Consider the following 17353-nt stretch of genomic DNA (forward strand, 5'->3'; position numbering starts at 1 on the left):
TATACAACCTGAGCCTGTGATGGAGGGGTTCACAGCATTAACCCCCCCAAATGATCTTGTTTCTCCCATAGGTGCAGCCTTGGATTCAAGCAGAAATCAATCATACTCCCACCTTCTTCTTAGCTTGCTGCCTTTAAAAACCTGCAACCTTTCCCCCCTCTAGGTCACATCACAGCCAAGTCTAAACATCTGCCTCAAACTCTGGCTTTGTTTTCTAACTAACTTCAAAATGAGGAGAGGTGTCACCCATTTGCCATCTGGCACAGAGCCCCCTCTCCTTAGCTTTCTTAATGGGCCATCACCGTTCCTTTGTTTTCTTAATGGCTCACCTCTCATGAGGAAGCTTACTTGGTTTATATTTTAACACTCCAATCCTTGATTAAATTCTAACACTTACTAGGTCCAGGAATTTAGGGGAGTCTGGCACCCCCAAACGCATAACAATATTTTGGTCATAGTAACACTGTACCATGGAGTTTGTAGTCTTGAGGCTCCACCAACTATTGTGGCAGTCAAGAAAGCCTCCACTTAATGAGTGGCAAATGCCATGAGGATTTTACCAAGTTGTCTACAATGTTGTATAACAGATTTGAGCTTTTTTTTGGATGCTGTTGCTGCAGTTCTGGAACACTCCTCCAGGTAGATCTTGTGGGGCCCTTCTTTCAAAATTTGCCTTGCATTTTTGTTCTGTAGCAGTCTTTTTCAGTGTTCATTTTGTTGATTGACCTTTGTTGTTTTTACTGATTATTTTTTAAAAAAATATTTATTATTTTCCCAAAAACTTAAACACTAAAAAGACAATACAATACAACACATCAAATTAACAAAACAAAACAAAAACAATAAAATAAATCAAACAATTTCATTATCCCGTCTTTCATTCACTTATTTCCACAACCTCCTCACACCTCCCTTTTTGTATTCCACTTCTATTAATTATTTCAGCAATTCCTTTCCATCTGTTTTTACTGATGTTAACTGTACACTGCTTCGGGTGCAGATGAGCAGAAAGGTGGTCTGTAAACAATATGAAATAAACATAAATGATGGTAGCTATTCAGCAGTAACAGATCCCCTACTTGCAAAGTCAGTTTTAGAAAAGATTTGATGACAACCTTCATTATTTCCACTCATGGAAAGAGAAGTTAATGGGGAGTGGAGTCATTTTCTGGGTGTGTATATAATACGCCAAACTCTAATTTAGAGAACTGGATGCACTGTTTGCAGTATTTACTAATGGGTTTACTTAGGCCTAATCTGTCAGTTTTGGTTTCTTCCAGTTTCTCATTTCCCCAGTCTTACTTTTATTTTTCCACCTTTCTACATCACTGCGTGGATTTTTTTAAGTCGTGAAAATTCACCAGCATTTTAGTGTGAATTTTCTCCAATATACACATTTTTTTATTTAAAAAAATGCAGCTTTGCCTAATACAACAATTGTTGCAAACCATTTGACCTAATGCAATGCATAAACCACAAATCAATGCAGAAACGAGATTAACTGAAGACTGGGAAAAGGAGAAACAGAAAGAAACCCAAACTGACAGGTTCATTCCTACCTCCGACCATGACAGCATTAGCTGCTACTGAAAGGGCTTGTCTGCTACCATGACTGAAGATGATGGGGCAACCTAAGTCAAGAGCCGCTTAAATGCTTCAGATACACAGTCTACGTACAATGGCCTTTAAGCGTCTAGTACAACTGAGCTAAGGAAAATTTAGCATGCCGAAAGGATTACTGGAGTTATTCCTAAAATCTACGTCACTCTTTGCCACCATTTCCCTGGAGGAAAAGCAGTTTGTGTGTTACCTCAGTCATGACCATACCCTCCCCCTCCTAATACGTCTGTTTTAAGTTTCAGATGCAATTATTCCTCTGTCGCTATCTGCCATCTCAGGCTGCAGCCAGCATAAGAAATGTCTGAGTCATGAGGGTTTGGCATAGTTCACCCCCCTCCACCCCCAGCTTTATGCTGTTGTCAAAAGGAGAGATTGCCCCAAGAAGGAAGGTGAATTTCCATTACCATGGAATGACAATGAAGAATGCTTGTGAAGCTTCTTCCATTCTGGTTTTGAATAGCAGTGTGGGTCCCATATTGCCTGAAAAAGTGAATTCAAAGGGAAGCGAAATCAGCAGCACACAATTTGCATTCAGATCCTGCAAATGGAGGAGGAGGAGAGCTTGGCATGGATTTATTGCTGCAGCTGCTGTTGCTACCATTAGTTAACAGATCACTTTTCACTACTATTGCTGTGATATAGCAGTATCATATTGCTATGATACAGCAATATCAGGCAGGTGGTTCTTGCCTGTTTGAAGGAGGCAGTGATAAGACCACTTCTCAAGAAACCATCCATAGATTCTGAGAACCTAAGTAATTACTGGTCAGCTGCCAGCCTCCCTTTTGGGGGTAAGGTACTTGAGTGGGTGGCCATTGACCAGATCCAGATCTTGGAGGAGACTGATCTTCTAGACCATTTCAATCAGGGTTTCAGCCTGGCTTTGGCACAGAAACGGTCATGGTCGCCTTATATGATGACCTCTGTCAGAAGAGAGACAGGGGCAATGTGTCCCTGTTAATCCTCCTTGACCTCTCAGTGGCTTTCAATACCATCAACAATGGTATACTTCTGGAGCAGCTGTCCCATTTGGGGGTGAGCAGAGCTGTTTTGCAGTGGTTCCAGTTCTACTTGGATGGTTATCTTCAGTGGGTGATGCTTGGGGAGTGTTTTTGGGCACCATGAGTCTTTCAGTGATGACACACAGCTCTATTTCTCCTTTACTGAAGACATGTGTAGGGCATTTGGAATGGTACAGAGGAAGATTTAGGGCAGGACAACTTGTACCACCGTGCTGGGTGTTGAGCCTAGTAGGGGAAAGCAGGGCATTGCAACTATGACGTAGTGAATTGAACAGAACAGAAGGCGAGAAGTAGAATATGTGAGCTGATTTTGGGGCTTGCACAGGGTGCTACTGAAATGTGAAAGATCAAAGTCCACCTGTGATGGGTAGCTCCACCTAGGAGCAGCCACTCCTCCTTCCCTCCCTCCCTGGTCACTCACCTGTTTTTGTCTTTTGCTTCTCCAGGTTATGGGCATGCTGCCCCAGGAACAAATGCTGGAAAGGCTTTCTGCATGTGCTACGCTGCCCTGGGCATCCCGTTGACCCTGGTCATGTTCCAGAGCCTTGGCGAACGCATGAACACCTTTGTCAAGTACCTCTTGCAGCGGATGAAAAGGTGCTGCAGGATGAGGAGCACTGATGTCTCCATGGAGAACATGGTGGCCGTCGGATTCTTTTCGTGCATAGGGACCCTCTGCATAGGAGCAGCGGCCTTCTCCCACTGCGAGGAGTGGAGCTTTTTCCAGGCCTTCTACTACTGCTTTATAACATTGACTACAATAGGGTTTGGGGACTACGTGGCCCTTCAGACGAAAGGAGCCCTCCAGAGGAAGCCGCTCTATGTGGCCTTTAGCTTTATGTACATCCTAGTAGGCTTGACAGTCATTGGGGCATTCCTCAATCTGGTTGTTCTCAGGTTGTTCATGAACATCGAGGAAGAGAGGCGGGAGGCTGAGGAACGTGCCTCCCAGGCAGGGAACCATAACAGCATGATCATCCACATCCAAGATGATTCCCAGCATGGGCGGCCGAGGTACAAAGCCGAGGTGACGGACCTCCAGTCGGATTGCTCCTGCATGTGCTACAGGTCCCACGAATACACCAGCCGGGTTGTGTCCCACCAAAACTCCTTCAGCTCCAAGTTGAACCTCCAGTACTTTCACTCTATCTCCTACAAGATAGAGGAGATCTCGCCAAGCACATTAAAAAACAGCCTTTTCCCATCCCCTGTGAGCTCCATCTCTCCTGGCTTGAACAGCTTCACAGACAGCCACAGGCTGATGAGACGGCGGAAGTCCATCTGAAGTCCTTTGTCCTTGGGGTTTTTGATTCCTTTTATTCCTAAGATTGGTTTTGGGTTTGTTTGTTTTTTTAAAAGGAATTCCTCGTGTAAGTCAGAGCGAGGCTAAGATTAATCAAGGAAATCAAGCAAAGGAAGAGACATCCTTCCTCTGAGACTCAGTTCTGGAGCAAAGTATGCCTTACATTTATGTCCCCGCCCCTCGGTAGTCTGAAGATTCGAGGTGATGGGAAGTGGGTATCCAAATTCCAAAGTTGCACATATTAGCTGGGAGCTTTCAATGTGCCCTCGGGCACTTTTTGACCTAATGAACTCTTTTCCTTCACAAGCAGGTCACTGTGTGTGTGTGTGTGTGTGTGTGTGTGTGTGAGAGAGAGAGAGAGAGAGAGAGAGCACGAGTGTGCCTGTGTGTGGCGTGTCTGGGTTAGGGTATAGGTGCACACGCACAATTCCACTACCAGTGCCATGTGACTAACAAAGTATATATCAAAGCATCCGGTATTGGTTTTCTTTTCTTTTGATTCTTCCTTTGAAGAACTTGTATTCTGGCCTGCTTTTTGGCTTCCAAAACATGGCAGGGGCTGCGGGAACGGGAAAAAGCTGCTATTCTCTTTTGTTCCGTTTGCTGAGTCAAGCATGCACCATAAACGGTCAATATACCAAGTGTATCATGGTGATTTTTAATTATTATTTTTTTAATGCTAGATTTTATTAGATGTTTTGTTTCCAGAAAGATTCAAGGCAGGAAAGAAGGATTGCTTTTGCTTGCCAGATCAAATCCCTACAAAAAAACAAACCCCAAACATATATTTTTAAAAAAATCTACAGCATGCATTTTGTAGAACTGGTATGCATTAAGACAATACAAGAGGAAAACAAAACCCTTGAAAAGATAGGATTAATACTCTAAAGCAAATAATATGGTTTTAAAATCAGTTTCTTTTAATTCTTTGTTATTGTTCCAACTATATGCCACAACACAGAGGGTTTTTCTTTTCTGAGGGGGGAATTGCTGGAACTGAAGAGTATCTATTTTATCATTTCTTATTTATACAGTTTTGTATAAAATTAAATTTTATGTTATCATGTGCTTGTGTGTGTGTGTGAGTGAGTGAGAGAGCCTGAATGTGTGTACGTGTGCAGAATCAGATGCATGCATAGGAATTATATTTTTGGGAATGCTTGGACAAGGATGGTATACAGAGGTGGGTGTATCCCGCCCTTTTCTTATATAAAAAAAACAGGGCATTCCTTGTTTTAAATTATTATTATAATAAAAGATAGTCTCTAAATGCTTTTGATTTGTAAATAACGGAAAACCTTGGTTGGCCTCAGGAAGGATTGAAGAGAGAGTGTCTCATGCTTTGACCTTCTGGGAACGTTTAAACCCTGACAATCTTTTGCTGAGCGAATGTGTTCAATTGAGGCAACTGCGGGTGTCAATACTTGCTCTGCTTTGACCCTTTGAATGATTGCACCGGAATTGAGTTGCTTTAGCGACTTGAGAGCAGCTCTTCGAACCATTTTGTTCAAGGAATACAAGATCTAGGAAGCGATGGCTTAATGGTGAGGCGTACTTGCAGTCCAGAAATTCCAAAACAGTTGACAACAGCTAGAGTTATGCAGAGAAATGGGATCATTTAGAATGGAAAAGCTTATTTGAGCGCTAAGTACCCCATGACATGAAGAAGCTTGCCTTGTTGCTGTCTCTCCAAGAGTCCCTGTTCTGGCTTGGCTTCCTTCCAGCCAATCAACCTCATTTTTGTGAGATGGCAATTCTGCTGTATGTCTGCATTGGGTCTGCGAAGGGATCGTTCACTTGCTCCCAAAGCAACTGTGCTTTTCATCAGCCCAATGGCCATTCTGTGTTTTGTGCCTGTGTTTGAACCATTATGTAACAATCCAGTTTATCCTATTGTATTACATATCAGCACCAGAGGGAGGGAGGGAGGGATTTAGTTTGCTCAGGGCATGGTTAAAATGTTTTTGACAGAGCAAGCTGCAAAGCAGGGATGAGACATGCCCTAATGAAGCCAGGCAAGCAGAAGGCTAATATGATGCTGTGATTTTCTGAGGGTTGCAATGGCCTCAGCAAAAGGCTTTCACAAGGCTTCAGGGTCTGGAGTTTTCTATATTGGTTCATCTTTCTCACTTGGTAAATATAGAGATCTGAAGGCCTAGTATTCATCCCTTCCATTTCTTGTACCCTCTGGCCCAGTGTAAGGGGAAATTGTAAAATTGCAGAATGAGGGGTGAAGTGAAATAAACAATGCACTTATGATGACATGTTTATTTTTGAGAATGGGGAAACTATCTTCATTGTACAATATCAGGGCCGAGGAACTGTTGGCCACAGGGACCTTGACTGCAGACAGTTAGAGTTCAATTATGCTTTAAAAAAACAGCCTCCATTGGTGTCAGTGGAAGCTGATTTTTAAGCCTATTTGCCAGGCAGGAGGGAAATTTGTTTGATGGGAAGGGAGACACAGCTGAGGAGGGAATAGGTAACCTGTGTTCTGTTGTCACTCCCCACCCCCAAATTACTTCACCACCACACATCTTACAAAGCAGCTTGGTGGCTGAGGACCTGTAAGCACATGCAAGAGTTGTTGTTGTTATTTTCTAGGCAGGAAAAGTGCTTTATTCTGGTGAACTTACTTCCGAATTTAACGCAATTGCTTGCACATTCTCTTTTTTTAAAAAACAATAATATTTTTTTCTTTGAGTTTTTAAGTTGGTTATTCATATACATATTCCATTTGTTCTTCAACATGTATTTTCTTATACACAAATATAAACCAAAAATATAATAATTATTCTTCGCATGTGACTTCCCTCCACCTCATTTCGACTCCTTACTTCTTCCTTATCTTTTAACTGTGTTGTTTTTCCTTGAAAGAGTTATTATTATGGAGCCTAAACATTATTTATTTATTTATATATGACTTAATTGTCAAAGTGGCTTGTAAGTGGTTTTAGAAATATAAAACCACTTACAGAATATAAGCGCACAGAATGGAGACAAGCAATAAAACAATGCCCCATCAAAACATTAAATTACACATCCCACAATTAAAACGTGCAATAAACAAGCCCTTTGAAACAGCACAACGGTTAAAACAGCAATTAAGATGGGGGGTTTAGGTCAGGAGATCAGGGGGATGTGACAACAAGTGTGTTTGCAAGAGCCCGCGGAATGCCAATGCGGATAGGACCCCTTGCGTTTCAGCAGGGTGAGCATTCCACAATACTGGGGCCACCAGCGCTACCAAGTGTTGCTTATCTGAGGTGAAAATAGCTTTCTTTCCTGCAGGCTCTGCCCTCTGACACACAAGCTTCTTTTCAGTTGTAGCCTAATGCCAACCAGTAGCACCAAAAATGATGCATGAAGTGCAATATTGGCCAGAACGAAGTCATTAACTATAATAATAGTAAACATAATACTGCTACAGTCGTACCTTGGGTTAAATATACTTCAGGCTGAGTGTTTTTGGGTTGCGCTCCACAACGATCCGGAAGTAACGGAATGCATTACTTCTGGGTTTCGCCGCTAGTGCATGCGCTCAAAATGACATCATGCGCATGCACGGAAGCGGTGAATCACGACTCGCGCACGTGCAGACGCGGGTTATGTTCACTTCAGGATGCAAATGGATCACCAGAACAGATCCCGTTTGCATCCAGAGGTACCACTGTGTTTTAAATTTGATTGAATGAAATATATATTTATTTAACAAGATTTATAAACAGCTTATTTTTTTAAAAAACCCCCATCTAACTATTTTATGTAAAATAATATAAAACATTCATAAGAAAATATAAATTTTGTGGTAGACATGTGAAAAATCCCTGCTTGAGTGATGATGTAGCTGTGGCCATGGCGATGACTCAATTGACCCGCCCCTGCCCTGCCGCTGTGATATCTCTTGTGAATCACCAGTTTTTCTAGGAATGCTTTGTGTTCTTCTAGAAAGAGAGCAAGAGCCACAGGTGCCTATAAGAGGGAACTGGCCTTGCACCTGGCCCAGGTTTCTGGGTTACCTTCTACCAGAATCCCAGGAATGCAGAAAACAGCTGATGTTACTTATTTATAAAATTTCTATACCGCCCTTCATCTGAGAATCACTGGGTAGTATACAATATAAAAATACAAAAATGCATAACATAATAACAAGCATGAACAATACCCACCCACGGTTGAAAAGGCCATAGATTGTTTAATCAACCAATGGCTTGGTTGAAGAGGAATGTTTTCACTTGGTGCCTAAAGATATGTAATGAATGCGTTAGGCAAGTCTCCCTGGGGAGAGCATTCCACAAAACGAGGAACCACCACAGAAGATACCCATTCTTATGTTGCCATCCTCTGGACCTCTCACAGAGGGGGCACATGAAGGACCAGAGATTATGATTTCAGGGTCCAGGTCAATTGATGTGGGGAGAGGCGGTTCTTGAGGAATTGTGATCCTGAGCTACCTTTATAGGTCAAAAGCAGCACTTTGAATTGGGCTTAGAAACTAATTGGCAGCCAGTGAAGTTGGGTCAGGATCTCTGTATCACAGTCGAACTGTCTTGCCCTGGTGAGCAACCTGGCCACTGAATTCTGCACCAGCTGAAGTTTCCGAACTGTCTTCAGAGGCAGCCCCATGTATAACACATTGCAGTAATCTAACCTAGAGGATACCAGTGTTTGAGTGCATAGGCTCAAGGAACCATTTCCCTTGTGCGCAGGTTTACACATGCATGTAGTTAGCTTGCTTTCAGTCTTCTTGCGTGTGTTGGCAATAATGGATGGTATTCATCTAGAAAGTGTCCTCCCTAGAAATCTGTGTGGAGGTTTGGGGGAACTCCTAGAAGAGCTGTAAGGGGTACACAGGGGGGAAAGGTTAATTATGCAGGAGTAAATCCTTGCACTGATGCAACATGCTAGCTGGATGCCAACTTTGACCACCAAGTTTCACTGCGACCATGGCTATTTTTCAATCTCATGTCTTAATGAAACTTGGTTGTTCTAGTCCAATTCTCCTTTTCACTCATTCCTGGGTGGGCACAACATCCAAGATATTTTGCTGCAGGAAGTAAAGGATAATACAGTGTCCATTCTATATACAGTGGTACCTCGGTTTTTGAACGTAATCCATTCTGGAAGACCATATGACTTCCGAAACGTTCAAAAACCGAAGCATTTACTTCTGAAAAAACTCAATACAGAAGCTGTGTGGCACGTTCGACTTCAAAAAAGCATTTGAAAACCGAAGCAGTTACTTCCAGGTTTTCGGTGTTCGAAAACTGAAACGTTTGACTTCTGAGATGTTCGAAAACTGAGGTACCATTGTATAGAAGCTGTGGAATAGGATGATGTCTTCTACCACTCTTGGAGAAATCAGACTATTTTAAGGGGTGCACACAATTGTGTACTTCAACAGAAGGGGACAGCTGAGCAGGGGGAAGGATGGTGTTGTACCTCATAAGCCCTCATGATCTTCTGCCTGAGGTAACTGCCTCATTATGTTTAATGGTAGGGTGGGATCTGACTATTCCTCAGAAATCACAAGGCTGCCCTTTCAAGAATGCTGAATTGCACATCATGACCTAGCTAACTATATATTTGGTAGCTGGAAACATGTGAGAGGAGACTGGTTAAGCTTAAAAGAAAGATCAATGAAAGGAACAAGAGATTTAAAAAAGGAAACATTTTCCAACTATTAAAAGCATGGAGGCCAGCGGAAGAATTATGAAGGAAATAGACCAGATCTGAGGTTTATGGCATAATTTTACTTTGTGTAATGTTCTTGCTAATATCCAGGGTCTAATTAAGATATTCATTTAAAGCCTTTTACTAGGGAAATGCAAATAGAAAGGGTCGCTGGAATCTGTCCATTGCACTAATGTTATGGACTTTTTAATGTAGATTTTAATGAGGTTCTGTTGCTGACTGGGATATTACACAAATTTAAATCCAAGTGTTGCTAATTTCAACAATGTGGAGCACAATGTCATTTCAAGATTTGAAAAGGAAAAGAAACACAGAAGAGGAACTGCCCATTTTAACAGCATCCTTTTAAAATATCAACATGCTTACTGGAAAATGAGAGGATATAGCGCTCTAGGAGCAGGGTAACAGAGGGCAGCAACAGAGATGAGCTGTAGAAAAATTGACTGAAGTTTGAATTCACTATGGAAATCTTTTTTCACTTAGTTTAACTAAATTAAAGTCCCCTTCCTCTGAATAGAAGCTGCAAATAATTAAAGTGCAGATAATTAAGACGGATGTGGAATATCCACTGCAAGATGGTAGCAGGGACACAAAACCTGATTGTGAATGCAAATGCATGAAATTTGATCAGAAATATTGTTTTGAATTAGCCAATAAGTATTTCATCTCGACTTACATTCCAATCAGGTATTCTGGTTTACAGCATAACCCAATGAAATATGAAACCATCAGATTACAGAGAATCCATTTGCATTGAAAAACAAACCATATTCCCAGTCCTTGTGGATGTAGTGAAAACTCAGAAATAGCTTTGGGGCTGAATTTGCAAATGGTCTAACAGTGTACTAAAAATAAACAAATGCTTGGTGGATCAAACCAAAGGCCCATTTAGTCTAGCATCCTGTTCTCACAGTGGCTAACCAATGTCCATGGGATATTCGCAAGCAGGACATGTGCACATAGGTTAGGGAGGAAGTGATAGAGCACATTCTTGGAATGCGGCAGACCCCATATTCAAGACCCTCCCCTGAGTTGCTAGAGCACTGTTGCCTCTCTGAGGAGACAATACCAAAGATGGATAAGCAGCCCGACCTGCTACAAGTCAGGTTCTGATAATGGTGCTAATCAAAGCATTATTTTACTGACCCTGTATTGGTTGCATTGGACCAACACCGTTGCTTGTTTGTTACTCGGCTTGTCATGGTTTGTTACAGCTGGGTGCAGCTGCTCTGGTATGCAAAGAGCATTCCTCCAGTCATTTCAATAGAGAGAGTTGATCGCTGATTCATTGAATTGTAGAGTTGGAAGGGGACACGTATTCCTTTGTCTGAATGGATTGGCTGAATCCATGGAAATGAGTGAGGAAGACCAGAAGTGCAGCAGCGCTGCATGAAAACCTGAAGGTTTGAATGAGGTGGATATGTGCGGCACCTAATTGCAACTGTTCATTTTCAGTGGTGTTACCTAGACTTCAGGTCAAGGGTGGGGAACCTGTGCCCCTCCAGAAGTTGTTGGATTCCAACGAGCATCAACCTCAACCAGCATGGAGAGTAGTCAGGGATTATGGGAGTTGTGACCCAACCATAGCTGGAGGGTCACAGGTCCCCATTCCTGCTTTTGAACCAGAATTAGATTGGTTTATTATATTTATATCCGACCACTTTTCCAAAGAGTTCCAAGACAGCATATAAATCCATGCCTTTTCATCTTTACAACAACTCACTTAGGTAGTTTAGACTGAGAGCAAGCAAGCGACTGTGTCAAGACCACTCTGTGAGTTTTATAGTTCAGTGGGTATCTAAATTTAGGTCATTGCTGGCCTAATCCAGTACTCTAATCCAGGGTGTAGTCAATATCGTGCCCTCCAGATGTTGAGAACTATAGCTGCCATCATCCATGACCATTGACCATGCTGGCTGGAGCTAATGGGAGTTGTAATCCAAAACATCTGGAGGTATTACAGTGGTGACCCTTGCTCTAACCAGCAGGACACAGGGGCTCTCAATAATAATTGGAAACATATTTTATGAGCCTACGTCCAGATCCAAGCCTTCCTTCCTCCCTCTCCTCTCCCTCCCTTTTATGTTTGTGATGAATGGATATTGTAATTAACAAAGATCTCACCCCTAGCGCATTTCATTTTTACTTAATTGTCTTGTCAACCTTTCCCCACCTTGCCTACTGATCATGTATGGCACTGTGCTATATGTCAACACCCACAACAGCTTTGCCCCCCACCCCCAAGAAAGGAGAAGACTCCAAACCAAGATTAATAGGTGCAGTCTTTCGGGTAATTAATATTCATCGCTGCAAGCCATGTTGTCTGGGCTCCGTTTGAGAAAGCAGAACCCATCCTGCAGAGTGACGGGATTTATCATTTGCCGGTTCTTTCTGTGAGCAGATTGAGTCGCAGCTCCAGTAATTGAAAATGTGCTCTGAAATGCATCTTTTCCTCCCCTAACTTCTGATTATACTAGTTTGGTGGCTTTGATAAATACCCTGTTCAGTGTGCAGAAGAGCTTGTGGAAGGGTGTCTACCAGGATCACAGCATCCCAGAAGGGCAGAAGGCAGATTCCTTGTTAAAGAGCTGATGTCGCTTGTTTCATGCTTGGCTATTTTTCACCCCTGTTTGTTATCCCCGCCGCGCTTTCGAACTGATGCCTTAGCTTGCCCTTTCAGAGGCACATTCAATCAGATGGAACCATTACTGTGTAGCGCTTCTCCCTCTCATTGCGCATTAATGAAGAGCATGATGTTGTGGGAAAGAACCCTGGGGAAAGAAAATAGCGCCACTAATTACTGCTGGCAATAGGAATGTGCGGATTGATTTAAAGACAAGAGAGGGAGAGGGGGAACTAAAGTGGAAAGACAATTTGCTCAAAAGGTTGCATGTCCCAGGTTCCTTGTCTCTAAATCAGAGGCTAACCAGAGGCCCAAGTCAGGATTTGTCCAGCTTTCTCCTCCATTCTTAGAAGCAGTTTGTCTCTGAATACCAGTTTCTGGAATCACAAATGGGGAGAGTGCAGTTGTTGCACCAAATACCTCTTTGCAGGCTCTGGCTCTCCACTGGGGAATCTGGTTGGCCACTGTGAGAGTAGGATCCTGGACCTGTGGCTTGATCCAGCAGGGACCTTATGCTTCATTTCTTTCAGTTTTTAAATATTATTTTCTGGAGTCTAATCCAGAATGAGGATTGGTTTGTGAGAAAGGGTTTGCATTTCCCCACCCTGTCTCCAGCTCCCCCACGGCTTCAGCAGACCCTCCAAGTGTCCCTATTTTCAAGGGACAGTCCCGGATTTACAGAAGCTCTTCCAGTTTCTGATTTGATCCTGGAATGTTCCATTGTTGTTGTTTAGTCATTTAGTCATTTCCAACTCTTCGTGACCCCATGGACCAGAGCACACCAGCCACTCCTGTCTTCCACTGCCTCCTGCAGTTTGGTCAAACTCATGCTGGTAGCTTCGAGAACACTATCCAACCATCTCGTCCTCTGTTGTCCCCTTCTCCTTGTGCCCTCCATCTTTCCCAACATCAGGGTCTTTTCCAGAGAGTCTTCTCTTCTCATGAGGTGGCCAAAGTCTTGGAGCCTCAGCTTCACGATCTGTCCTTCTAGTGAGCACTCATTAGGGTGTCCCTATTTTCATCAGAGCTATGTTGGTAGGACATTCCTATTTTCATTAGAGGGTGTGGAGCTATTCGGCCTCCAAGCTAAGGAGATAAATAACTATACAACTGTTAGAAGACATCTGAAGGCAGCCCTGTATAGGGAAATTTGTTTAAAAAAGTTTAATATTTTATTACGTTTTTATATATGTTGGAAGCCCACCCAGAGTGGCTGGGGCAAACCAGTCAGATGGGTGTGGGGTATAAATAATAAAAGTATTGTTGTGGTTGAATAGGATGTCCCTATTTTCATCGGACAGATGTTGGAGGGTATGCTTCAGCTTTCCCTATTAGTCTAAGCTTAAATCTGATATAAACATGATGTCCCTAGCATGGGTGTTTCCCAGCAACTGTCATTCAGAAACATACCTCCACTAGTCACTGGGTATTAGGTGAGCAATTTCCCAACTTTCTGCCTTCAGAGAATTCTTGTGTATGCCAAAGAGGCCTTTGCAGGAGGTCTCAGTATAGCTTCAGGTTAATATCTACCACCCCCATCCACATCCAAAAGGGAGAGCATTTTGATGGACAAGCTATCTTTTAAGGAAGCTTTTCCACCATGTATGATCTTCTCACTGAAGAGTAGTAACAGGCAGAAGAAGCTCGTCATTCCTTGGAACACACTTTAAACACACTTAGGGTACCACTTGCCTCTGCATGGCGAGTCCTTTTATCATAGATAATTCCAGTTAATAAACTGGATTACAGATAGTCAATTCGATATATTATGGGGAAGATGGGTCCTTGTGATTGCTGTTCCCAGCAAGTCAAAAAGCATGGAGAGACTGTCTCTTTAAGGTGCAATTTTTTCTTTCAGCTTACTCTTGTATCTACGAGAAGCAGGGATAAAAAGTGTTCAAATTGTGTCCCAGTGGCTTTTATACAGAAGTTCTTGGATTTCTTCCAAAGCAAACGCACGAAAGGTGTTCAACCGGGTTGAGAGCCTGCAATTATTGTGTGTGTGTGTGAGTGTGCGCGCATGGGTGTGCGTTGATGCTGTCTCTCCTGACACTTCGGCTGCATTTTTGTACTTTTTGCACGATGTACACAGGACAGGGGTGAGGCACCTGGAGCCCTTCTGATGTTGCTGGACTCCCACCACCCCTGACCATTGGTCATGCTGGTTAGGGCTGAAGGGAGTTGGGAGCTCCACAGCATCTCAGGTTCCCCATTCCTGGAGTGGGAAGAAGACAAAGCAGCATTTTCCAGTGGCATTATCAAAAAGAAAATGTCCCTAATTTGAGTGGTATATTTTCTGTGCAGAGCATAGAAGAGAAATGGCGGAGGAAAGAGGGACAAGAATTAAAGTCCATGGACTAGAGACAGACAGTGTGGTGCCCTTCAGATGTTGCTGGACTACAATTCCCATAATTCCTGACCATTGGCCACACTCACCAGGGCTGATGGGAGTCATAAGCCAATAACATCTGAAGGTCACCAGGTTGACTACCTCCACCATGGACTATGCTGAAAATCTGTCCCAAGGAACAAATTATGGATGAGTAGCCATGGCAGAGCTGAGTGGGTGCCATGGAAATGACATCCCTTTGGATCATTCTTCTCCTTATTGCAGCAGCATCCAGGAAGGTACATTTATTGCATGGGTCAAAGCCATCACCTGATGATCAACAACAATGACAAGGAGCAAGAGTTGGGCAAACCACAGTATGATGGCCCTGATCTGTGTGGTGGTGGATCTTCCTAGATGATATCTTGGGGAGGGGAGATCTTACCTCAAGAGTGCCATTCACAGTGCAATTCCTCTGGCAGATTAACAGCTTCTAGCCAGCTTCTAACCCGCACAGCAGAAGTGGCAAAGAAAATAATCCCATGGTACCTAAAAGACTATCATATTCATTGTGACAGGAGCTATTCACATTGCATTTGTTTATTATGTTAGTGTGATTATATTGTAAGGTGCTTTTGCCTACAAATACACGATATAAGTGCTTAAATTAGCATTGCACACTAAAGGCAAGAGTTGAAGCAGGCTCCAGAGTGGCCAATCTCAAGGTGAAGTTGTTGTTCCTGCTCAAGCAAGGTTTTTCCTGCACAGGTAAAACATCTGAAGAAATTTAAGGAATAATAATAATAATGAAATTGCTAAGGAATGGTATCCCTGGTTGGCCATTGACTTTTCCCTGAAATGACATTTCCAGGCAAATCTGAAGGTTCTTGATTCATCTGGAACATTCAAAGAAGGGGAGAAAACCTCACACCCCACATTTCAGAGGACTAGTAAAATTCTTGAGGAGGATTCCACATACCCCTCTATTCCATGGAAGCTCAATGCACAATGAAATTATTTGTCTTTAAGGTACCATAGTGCTCTTGGTTGAGTTTTTGCTCCCAAGGAAAAGACCCATATGGAGAAAGAAGTCCAGGGCTTTGCATTTCAAAATAGAATGTCAAGAGGAAGAAGAGCAGGTCAGAAGCAACAAGTTGAATCGTGTTAGTATGTGAATTAAATTAAATGACAGTTGTGTCTCAATTTCATTTTTTTTACTGGCCTTCTCCATGTTGGGAGAGGTAGACCTCACAGATGGCCTTCAAATGCCGTACTTGATTCAGCAGAGTGGCTTAACAGTTGGATGAGCAGAAAAAAAATGATGTATTGCAGCTTACCTAAAGAATGAAAACTGTACCACACCAATGTTTACAAGTCCAAGTAGACAGAGAACCCCTGTAAAATATATGTAATTTATGCAAGGGATTGCATCTTTCTTTTTGTAATGAATGCACTAAGCAACCCTGTATATATTTTACAATGTCTTTACAAAACAAGAGAAAAAAAAATACAGAGAGAGAATCATTTACTGTAGTGTTGTAAAATAAATGCACTTTTTCTAATTTTTTCATTAAAAATCCTATGGCACGTTTTCAAATGCATATGGCTTCTTTTATATAACACGGGGATAGGGAACCTTTTGCAGCCTAGAGGCTGATTCCTTCATGGAAATCACGTCAGTGGTGGTTGGGGCTAGAGGGAAAGCGGTCAGAGCAATGGACATGATACTTATCTGTGTATAGTTGGCTACATTCAAGCCACGCAAAGTCCAGAGGTTTCTGCACCCACTTGCACCTTTCCTTCCTCCTTACAGGAAAGAAAAAGACACTGTCATCATTCAAGGACATGTTCCAGCCAGACAAAAGCACCTGAGGGTGCAGAACAAGCGTAGAGGGTTTGTGGCCTGGGTAGAGCTCCAAAGTCTGGAAAGCAAAACCTGGGAGGCCACATTTGGACATTCAATTTGGGGTTATTTGGCATGCCCTACAACCAAAATGTGCTCAAGTCCCTTCATAAGATCCATTCTATTTTTGCATTCAGTCGAGGTAGTCGATGTGATGCCCTGTAGATGTTTTGGATAGTCATTCCCATCAGCTCCAGCCAGCATTGTGGGGATGATGGGTTCTGTAGTCCACAACATCTTCAGGGCACCACATTGGCCACCCTTGGCATACAGGTACAGAGCACCATCCAATAGGTGCCTTACGGGTACCCAAACCATCACAGCCTCTTGCTCTGTATGAGAATGGAACATTTTAAACTGTTGGAAGGCCTGCAGTGATTAATTAGGCAGGTAAGAGAAACACTCAGATTCCATAGTCCCAGAATGAGAATAAGCCCTTCTGAGCTAAGCAAAGCCCCAAGAGTTCTACCAGCCCATCTATTCCTTTTCCTAGCGCATCACTGGTAGGAGCTTGTCATGCTCACCCACATGTGCCTGCGTCCCACTGGGATTCATCCATTTTGCCTGCCACAGTTTGCCTGCGGCGCTGGAGCCTCCTAGGGGGCATTATACTTTGCCTCTTGTAAGCACAGATAGACATTAATCATTCAAGACTGCCAAGTGACAGATGACAGAGCACACAGCACATTTCCTGGGATTTTGTTCTCGCAGAAGCCAGCGATAAGTGCTTGCCATGGTGGTAAGGACATGTTGATTATTAGTGCTGCTGTCTGATTACATGATTACAAGGGAAACAATGATATGCAGCGCATTTTGCAAAGGCACCCAGATACATCAAAAGCCCGTTTATTGAGAAACA

The 17353-nt window shown here is 42.9% G+C and overlaps 1 protein-coding gene across 1 annotated transcript in view; it reads left to right on the forward strand.

Annotated features, from left to right (window-relative positions):
• Nucleotides 1-16188, forward strand: part of KCNK9 (potassium two pore domain channel subfamily K member 9) — a 106586-nt gene extending 90398 nt beyond the window's left edge. The window contains exons 2-3 of the mRNA XM_083516826.1: nt 3089-7609; nt 8169-16188. Of these exons, the coding sequence (XP_083372952.1) occupies nt 3089-3927 (839 nt within the window). The 3' untranslated portion in view covers nt 3928-7609; nt 8169-16188. The remainder of the gene's footprint in view (nt 1-3088; nt 7610-8168) is intronic.
• The last annotated feature ends 1165 nt before the right edge of the window (nt 16189-17353 follow it).

The sequence above is a fragment of the Podarcis liolepis genome (assembly GCF_965112155.1).
Source record: "Podarcis liolepis genome assembly, chromosome: 8".
Lineage (NCBI taxonomy): Eukaryota > Metazoa > Chordata > Lepidosauria > Squamata > Lacertidae > Podarcis > Podarcis liolepis.